At 39.3% G+C, this 9679-nt stretch overlaps 2 protein-coding genes across 2 annotated transcripts; one reads left to right on the top strand and one right to left on the bottom strand.

Moving 5' to 3' along the window:
* Positions 1 to 1601: 1601 nt before the first annotated feature.
* LOC141282224 (uncharacterized protein C14orf93-like) lies at positions 1602 to 3302 on the bottom strand. Its single transcript, XM_073814837.1, has 5 exons — positions 2997 to 3302; positions 2819 to 2880; positions 2622 to 2716; positions 2401 to 2519; positions 1602 to 2317 (listed from the first exon to the last, which is right to left on the bottom strand). Exons 1-5 carry the CDS (start codon positions 3288 to 3290, stop codon positions 2081 to 2083), a joined length of 807 nt encoding a protein of 268 aa, XP_073670938.1. The 5' UTR covers positions 3291 to 3302; the 3' UTR covers positions 1602 to 2080.
* Positions 3303 to 3572: 270 nt separating this feature from the next.
* On the top strand, positions 3573 to 7934 carry LOC135748496 (uncharacterized). Its single transcript, XM_073814796.1, has 5 exons — positions 3573 to 3932; positions 4250 to 4341; positions 5008 to 6094; positions 6222 to 7493; positions 7903 to 7934. Exons 1-5 carry the CDS (start codon positions 3593 to 3595, stop codon positions 7932 to 7934), a joined length of 2823 nt encoding a protein of 940 aa, XP_073670897.1. The 5' UTR covers positions 3573 to 3592.
* Positions 7935 to 9679: the final 1745 nt, after the last annotated feature.

The raw sequence follows: 9679 nt of genomic DNA, 5'->3' as shown, positions 1-9679 counted from the left end.
AAATGAGCAGTGTTGTGCCGTATGTAACATATGCAGTTTTTGTTGTTGTATATAATAAGATTGTTTAGAGCTTTGTACGTTGCTAACTATTGTTGTAGTTTTTGTGGTTGTATTACAGAGATGTTTGTTTATAATGCCTTAAAACTTAAGGGATGTACCAAAAGCTATATGTATTTTCTAGCTGGGGGAATTATATGCATTCATATGATCGCCCCCTCTGGTATTTCAGACACTGGCGCCAGCACTGCTGTCTATGAAGTTCAAGGCTTAATGAGCTCACCAAAACAATTGTGCGTTGCAATTAATAAGTTCTAAGTAGATACAGGTATTCAAATCAACAAAATGACAAGGGTGCCCAAATTTATGCAACTGTCTAATTTCATTTTCCGTTAATCCAATAAACCTTGTTTCACTACTGAAATATTACTGTCCTTGAGTTATTTGATAGATGAAAATGAAATTGCTGATCCAAACTCCCAAATATTTATGAATGAAAATCATGGTAATTTTCAGGGGTGCCCAAACTTTTGCATATGACTGTATTCAGGTGTGCCGAATTTTTATTTATTATTTAATGTCCACAAGAAAGATGCTATGCTACTGAAATTGCAAAATTGAGACGTGACCATTATACAAGAAATCCTGATTGTGGCAGCAGGGTCACAAAAAAATTGGATGAATGGAAAAATATTTACAAAAATAAATGGTAGTTGTTAAGATTGCTGTGGTTTGGAATTGGTAAAAGGTATTCAGAAAAATGTGGTCAACATACCTAATAATTCTGCACACACTGTTATTGCACTCGTGGCTCTGCTACATTGTAACATTTAGCATAAGGTGGTCAGTTTACACATTCTGCACACTGGCTAAGACAATAAGCATATTTTTAAAATCTGCAAAGCTTTTTATCGTGCTTGCATTATATTATTTTAATGAAACGTGTTAGCTCTTATACTTTTCTACTTAATCATTATAAGCCATTGAGTTGGTATACAAAGTCAAGGTTGCACAAAGATATGTGATATTTGGAGTGGTGATGGAGCAGTGGATAAGACACACGCCTTTGGTGTGAGAGACCCGGGTTCGAATCCACTGTGACACACCATTGTGTCCCTGAGCAAGACACTTAACCCCTACACTGCATGAAAAGTGGGATTTTCGTCCCCGTAAGCGCCTGTAGGCTCCCGAAAATCTCCCGAATTTTCGGCAGCTTTCCTCAATTTACCAGCAGCGAACGTCGCGTTTGTCTGTGTCACAAGTTGTCGTAAACGAACCATGACGTAGTTGGAGAGCCCCGCGCGGGTGCGATGCCTCTAATTAGCATATGAATAGCAGCGAAACCTCTGCCGGCCAGTAGAGCGTCTCTGGTCTAATTAGCATGTGAATAGCAGCGAAACTAGAGTAACGGCCCACTTGAATGTAATCACTCAGTATTGGCTGAAGTCACAACTTTTAAACAAGTAAAATCCCCCGTGAATGGTTGGCAGATCACTTCAAACCAATCACAAGGGATTTTTCTTGTTTAAAAGTAGTGGCTTCAGCCAATACCGAGTGAGTAAATTCAAGTCGGGCCGTTACTCTAAAGATTGGGCACCCTGGCTCATTATAAATGTAACCCCCAATAACAATAATAAATATATAATTTATGTTATAATTTATTATATATTAATGTCATTGTGCCATGTACTACATTATTCACACCATCAAGGAATATAAGAGAAAACAAAGAGGTTTATTTATAAACACACAGCTGTTTATTCAAAGAAAGAGCTTTATTTATAAACACACATCTATTAAGTCAAAGAAAGAGCTTTAATTATAAACGCACATCTATTAAGTCAAAGAAAGAGCTTTAATTGTAAACACACAACTATGTACAAAGCAGCATAATGTCTCTTATGTTCCCCAAACACGTCAAAAAGTGCGAGACATGCGGGAAAGATCCCTAAAAAACTTTTTTAAAGTGATCAAGTATTGGAAAAAAAATCCTCAAAAACGTTGAAAAAAAGAGTCACTTTTGCAGGCGCATATGGGGAGTTGCCAGAGAAAAACAACAACTCTAAAACGTTGGGGAAAAGTGTCACTTTTGCAGGCGTATATGGTGAGTTTCCCTGTATTTTGGTGTCGCCTCTAATCTGGATTGCAGCGTTGCACAGAGCTCGGAGAGTTCAAGGCTGCGAGAGGGCGGTGGCCGCACAATCCATCCAGACACCCCGTCAACAATGCCGTCTTCCTCATCAGACATGAGATCTATGGTGGCGCACCTCCAAATTTCCATCTCATCCTCAGCCAGCACACTTCGTCTCGCTTCCAGCAACTGTAATACAATCAATAAAGACAATAAGTGACCTGAAAAATACTCACATTGACAAAAAACTGATCTAATATAATAAATCTTACCCTTTTTCTTCTGGATCGACTCCGAGCTAAACTTTTCGCATTTTCCGCCCGCGATGCGAGTTCAGGTTGTTTGTATCTGAAGCTCCGGCGTACCGACTCATAATACGTCTTACAGGCAGCTGGAAAACAATTAAATAATACTGGTATTAATAAAAACAGTCACGGTACAATTAAACAAGAAATGAGGAAAAACATTAGTTTTACAGAGAAGTTATACTTACAAACAATGTCGTCACTCTCAGCGGTTAAATCGGGACTTGCTGAAATAGCCCCAAGCAAATAGGTGGTCACGGCTTCGTTGTGAGGCGACGTTAGTCTGTGGAAACAAAATGTGCGGGTTTAAGCTCAGATCTATCAACGTATCCATTTCCTTATACAAGAATAAAAAAACATTCTTTAAATCATAACGTTACATTACCCTTGCTCTGGTTCATAGCGCCTGCAGTTTGCCTCAGAGTTATGAAGACGCCGTACAGCCTCCTGAAAATTACAAGACAAAAAACACCTCTAAGTTATAAAACACACACTGGTTCTGCTAACGTTACTTTTAGCTTGGGCTACTTAAAAAATATGCTTATACATAAAGTTATTCTTACCGCAATCTTGGGATTGTTCGCCCGTCTTCTCTTCTTGGAGTTATTTTCTTCCACAGTACCGTTACAGTTTTTTGACTCCAAAGCAGCCAACCTATCCTCAATGGTCAGCAACCTGGAGTTTACTGCGGCAAACTGCTCATTCATATTGGAAGTAAGCAGAGTAAGCTGACGAGACAGTCCACTCAAAGCATTCAGCAGTTTCTTCTCATCGGTCAGCGGACTGGATGAAAGGGGTTGGTCGCGTCCATGCAGCGGAGTTGAAGGAGAGCTGAAGGCTAGACGCCGTCCTGCCATTGTAGATCTCACGAAAGCGCAAAGTAGCAAAAACACAGGAAATGTAGAAAATGTTTTGAGAACAAACACCAAACTGTGACTGTTATATGCTCGTCTTGTACCGCTGTATGACTCGTCATAGGCCGTGACCTTGCACGTGATTGGACGAAGGCGACAATCTCGTCTGGCTCCTCCAATCACATGCGAGGTTATTGTTATAAGGAAGATCTCGCGAGACGTGCGCGCATGCGTATATGATATAAACAAGCGCGGTGGCCTGACTCTCTGTTGTGATATCAACACAGTGTGCTGTCAGTTGAAAGATGGAAGTCCCAAGACTGAAGAAACGACCTCGCCGCTTCTGTGAACATTGCAACACTGAACTGTGTCATACACAGTATTTTGACCACAGAAAGCGCTTTTTCAAAAATGGAGTTTGGGAGAAAAAATCCAAAAGGGCTACGTCAGATAACGTACTGAGCCAGCTGCTGTCCAGTCATGAACCCGCTGTGAGTGATGTACCGTCAATGTGTAAAGACCCGGAAGATAACTTTACTGGAGTTAGAGAGATTGGTGGAAGTGAAATGCACTCCGAGGACCCAGAAAAAGAATTGATTGAAGAATTTGAAGAAACGCACCCAGCAAATATCAGTTCAGACAACGGTGAGCTTAATTACATATTTTTTATATTAGCTTTGCTTGGTTTACGTATGTTACAATATTTTAAACAATACTAAAACATATCAACAAGTAAAATAAAATCAACAAGTTAAACAAAAAAGTTTTGAATATACTATATCAAAAAGTAGTCTTCCAGCAAGTTTTATCCATTGTGGTAGGCCTTGCTAACAAAAAGGTTGGAGACCCCTAGTTAAATGTGGTTGATTTTCACTGTTGTTGTTATTGTAATAGTAATTTATAATTAAATAGGAATATCGCGTTTTAATGCATAACAATATCTTGTTATTGTTGTTTTTCAGACGAAACAGCAGATGATCAAAGCATTCATCTTTTCCTGGACTCCAGCGATTCAGAGTCAATGCAAGATGATGAAGACATCTCCTGTTGTGTGGTAAGCATGAAATTACATTTGGATATACTAGTATAAAGTTCAATACATGCTAATCCAGAGCTGAAACGGGAAAACCTAACATGTTTCACCCACATGATTGTTCTCCACTCTCAAATTTCTGTTAGTTAACTAATGAAAGCAACTAAAGTATTAAACACACTTTATAAAGTATATAAAATTCCTAAGATGAAGTTGAAGTGGATGAAGTTCCCACAAAGTACTTAACTGGTTCATTGCACTAAAGCTAGCTGTTTGAGATGCACATGATCTTTTCAAACTACAGTTTTCAAATCTTTTCATACTCAAATGGCCATATTGATGAGTAATGACCATATTAATTGTGTTCTTTTTAAATCTCAAATGACCATATAAACGATGGGCTTTCCAATCCGTAATGGCCATATTAACGATGGGCTTTCCAGTCTGTAATGGCCATATTCATGATGGGCTTTTCAATCTGTAATGGCCATATTCATGATGGGCTTTTCAATCTGTAATGGCCATATTCATGATGGGCTTTTCAATCTGTAATGGCCATATTCATGATGGGCTTTTCAATCTCAAATGACCATATTAACGATGGGCTTTTCAATATCTAATGGTTTAATGGTGGTGATGAGTCTGTGCATTGCATGTGTTTTAAATATGTCCTTTACATTTCCATAGGATGACTTTGTGGATGCAGAGGGGGAAATCCTTGCTGAGGAGCCGAGTGAAGCCTATCCTCACATACAAGATGGGGAGGAGCATGGAAGTGATCAGTCCAGAAGTGAAAAACCAGAACACTTGTTGATGAAACTTTTTGCCATGATGCTTTTGTCATGGCAATCAACCTTCAAGATTTCTGATAATGCCATCACATCACTTCTTCTGTGCATCAAACATTTCATGTGGATAATTGGAAATGTTCTCTGTGCTAATACCCTCACTGCCTTTTCAAGCAACATTCCAAAGACTTTATGCTCCTTGAGGAAATGGACTGGTATACTTCGTGACGACTTCTTACAGTATGTGGTTTGTCCAAAATGTATGACAGTGTACATGCTTACTGAAACCTATGAGCTCAGACGGGATGGTACAAAGGTTTGCAGGACTTGTGGTCACATCCCATTCTACAATCACCCACAGCAGAGGTCTGCATTAAGGAAGAAATGTGGCTCTGCCTTGCTAAGAAAGGCTACATATTCGAGCGGTGAAGAGTATGTCCATCCAATACGTTCTTACTGTTACAAGAGTGTTGTGCAGTCTCTGGGAGGACTTGTTAAAAGACCTGGATTTGAAGAGAAATTAGAAGAATGGCGAAAGTGGGAAATGCCAAAGGGTGTGTTAGGAGATGTGTATGATGGACAAGTATGGCAGGATTACCAGTATGTGAATGGAGAGCCTTTTTTAACAGAGCCAAATAATTTGGCCTTGATGCTGAATGTGGACTGGTTCCAACCTTTCAAATATGCACCTTATTCAGTCGGAGCCATCTACTTGGTCATTTTGAATCTACCTCGTGAAGACCGTTTTAAGGAAGAAAATATGATTCTCGTTGGACTAATACCTGGACCAAAAGAACCATCACTAAATATAAATGCTTTCTTAGACCCCTTAGTTGATGAGCTTCAAGAACTTTGGCATGGCGTGATTCTGGAAGACAACTCTTTTTTAGGACATCAGGTTTACAGAGCAGCTCTGCTTTGTCTTTCATCAGATATCCCCGCAACTCGAAAATGTGGAGGCTTTGTTGGACATGGAGCTTACAGAGGTAATTGAAATATTCAAACAGTCTTTACTATACATAACTATAAATGTAAATGTTATAAATAAATCATATATGAATCAAATATAAATATATGTGTGTATAACATATTGCATTTAACTTTCATTTGCAGGATGTCACAAGTGTTTGAAGACGTTTAGCAAGAAGGAATTTGGTGAAAAAATGGACTACTCAGGATTTGAGAGGTTTTCATGGGAGCCACGCATGTCAAAGGATCACATATACTATGCTGGATTATCCAAACGGGCAAAGACAAAGGCAGAACAGAAAATAATTGAACGCGAGTATGGAGCTAGATGGTCAGAACTTTTCCGCTTGAGTTACTATGATGCCATCAGATTTGTCGTCATAGATCCAATGCACAACCTTCTCCTTGGTACCGCAAGACATGTATTCAGACTGTGGACAGAATTAGGAATTTTAACAACAAAAAGCCTTGATGAAGTTCAAGCTAGAGTGGAAAGCATCAAAGTACCTTATGAGGTTGGAAGAATTCCATTACGAATTTCATCTGGCTTTACAGGATTTACAGCAGATCAGTGGAAAAACTGGACAACCATTTACTCCCTGTTTTGTCTGAAGGGGCTTATCAACAACAGACACTATGAAATGTGGTTTGACTTTGTGCAGGCTTGTATCATACTCTGCTCCAGAGTCATATCCATCAATAGACTGGAAGTAGCAGATCGATACCTGCAGACATTTCTCTCAAAATTTGTCGAACTCTTTGGCCCATTGCACTGCACCCCCAACATGCATCTACATCTTCATTTGAAAGAGTGCATGTTGGATTATGGACCAGTTTATTCTTTTTGGTGTTTTTCATTCGAGCGTTTTAATGGAATACTGGGAAAGTTTAATAACAACAACAGGGCAATTGAAGTCCAGATTATGAGGCAATTTCTGCAGGGCCAACAACTTCGTATGCCATGGACATGTGAATATGGGGCTGAATTTGGCAGTATTTTAGGAAAACAAATGGTTGGGACTTTGTCATGCAATGACACAGCTGATATGCTTTATGTGAAACACAGTGTTTTGGTGTCAGCAGAAAGACTTCTCTTTGAAAACTGCACAGTGGTGCCTCTGACTCCATTCCACCAGACAATCTTGGATGAGCCTGACAGACATGCAATATTGACAATGTATCACCAGATGTACCCTTGTGTCACTGACGTTGACCGTTTTGCCATGACATGCAAACGGGTAACATGTCTGAATGTAACTTACTCAATTGATGGATCTAGAGCAGAAAGGTCAGCATATGTATATGCTAAGTGGTGTGGAAACACAAACAGTTTTGAGGAACCCATCATTGACCCTCTAGCCGAACTACGACCAGCCATTATAAAGCAGTTTATAGTTGTTAATGTTGTCTCAAAAGGTACTGCATTCAAACATGTAATTGCACAAGTTTCCTGGCTTCATCCCCATCCGGACAGACATTTTTATGGAAAGCCAATAGAAGTTTGGGCGCGTCAGGGAACAGACTTGTCATACCCAGCATCATTTCTGCCTGTTGAGCGCATTGCTGGGAGATGTGTGGTTCACACATCCACTGTGCATTTAAGCAAGACCAAAGAAAAGGTCACTGTAGTCATGCCACTATGCACAGTATTTGAACTGTGATGTAATTGCACAAGTTTCCTTCCTTCATCCCCATCTGGACAGACATTTTGTTGTTTTTGACATGTTGTTTGATGTTGTTTGCATAGAATGTACAAATTGCGCCTGATTAAAACTATTAAAATTGTTGAAATAAATTGTTTTGTGTATCTTTTTTTACCTAATAGTGGTTATTGGTAATGACATGCAGAGTAATTAATCTACACTGTTAGCCTGGACCAATTGAATCTACTTATGCCTAGCGTACACCAAAGGATTTTCACAGTCCCAGACTAAAGACCGGCAGTCTTTAGGAATCTAACTGGAGTCTCGGCGCGCTCCCGTCGTCTCGATCGTTAACTGTGAGGTGATAATCTGCAGTCGGCGACCCGATTCATGCCAGTCTTTCTTTAGTCTTTCATATCAAACATGTTTGATATTATCGCAAGTCCCAGCGTAGTCTCGTGACGTAAAACAATTAACAACCAATAAATTCGTTCTCCGAAAACCGGAAACAGGAAGCCATCAGTCACAACAAAGAAACATGTAGACGGACGTGGAAACAGAACGAGCGCCAAGTAGGCGAAAATGGACCGTGTGGATGAGAGGAGCGCCTTGTCGAGCGGTGGGCAGAGCAGCCGTGTCTTTTTGATGTAAACTGCCGTTCATACCACGACAGAGTGGATAAAGAAAAGAAGTGGAGCGATATTTGCCGAAAAGCGTGAGCAACGCGTATGCGGCGCGTGTTTTTTCGGTGCCCATGTTAACAAGCATGTACACCGCACGCGTGCGGTCATAAATGTGACACCAAGTGTGTTTCAAACAGTCATGACTTTGAGCAATTCAAAAGAAAGCAATTAAATATTTAAAAACACCAGAAGACTGCGCTGTCATTCACTCTCTGCCCAGCAAATGAGTCCTCATATAGCTTAATACTGTTCAGAGAAACAGATAACGTACATCTATAAATCTAAATCTTATTAACTGTTGAAGGGAAACACGATCGACTGCTTAATGCTGTCAATCACTGAGTGAATTTTTTATTTTATCGTAAAACTTAAGAGAAACATGTTTAATAATGTGCCATGGGCTTGTTATGTCTATAATTGTGTATTGTGTCTATATATGTCATTACACGAACCAGAACAGCACGAAAACAATGTGGGTTAAACAAATCACAGTTAAATAAATTACACTGACCGTCAAAAACCGTCTTGAAGAGGTTTTGCTCATTAATGCATATAAAATAAAGTAATGTGAACTTGAGATTTTTATACTGTTATTAAACTGCACAGTATGCGCTGCAAACGCTGTTGAAACCGGCGTACTAATGTTTGATATTGACATTACTGTACAAGAGCACGAATGAAAGACTGAATGAAAAAGAGAAAATCTAGCTTTGCACAAACTGGGAAAATGTAACTAATGCTACCCTATGTAGCCTATGTTCCATTTGCTGAGGTTAAAACACGCAGCATGTCTTTCAGGACACAGTTTGCTGAGACCTCTAAGTGGGAGTGGGGACAAGGCCCTCACTTCTTTTTTCTTTCACTGCAAATGACTGCAATGGCAAAAGCCCCAGTAGCTAACTGTAGCTGCTTCTCCTACATTTTACACTATACACTATATATTTTATATATATATATTATATATATATATATTTTATTATACACTGCTGAGCATGATGGGAGGAATTTGGTGGTAATAAAAAGCTAAAATAATCTTCTTGTAGTCTTGTAAATAGTGTCACTACAAGATTCAGTGTTTGTAAAATCTTTTTGTCTGAGACTAAAAACTGTGAACCGAAGTCTTTAGATGTGAGCTGATAATCTTATAGAGTCTTTTCTAAATCTTTTCAAAGTCTTTAGGTGTACACAAAGCATTAAAGGGATAGTTCACTTTAAATTGAAAATTCTGTCATCATTACTCCTCCTCATGTTGTTCTAAACCTGTATGAATTTCTTT

This window comes from Paramisgurnus dabryanus, chromosome 5, assembly GCF_030506205.2.
Source record: "Paramisgurnus dabryanus chromosome 5, PD_genome_1.1, whole genome shotgun sequence".
In the NCBI taxonomy this organism is placed as follows: Eukaryota; Metazoa; Chordata; class Actinopteri; order Cypriniformes; family Cobitidae; genus Paramisgurnus; species Paramisgurnus dabryanus.
This window is presented reverse-complemented; position numbering and strand designations above follow the sequence as displayed.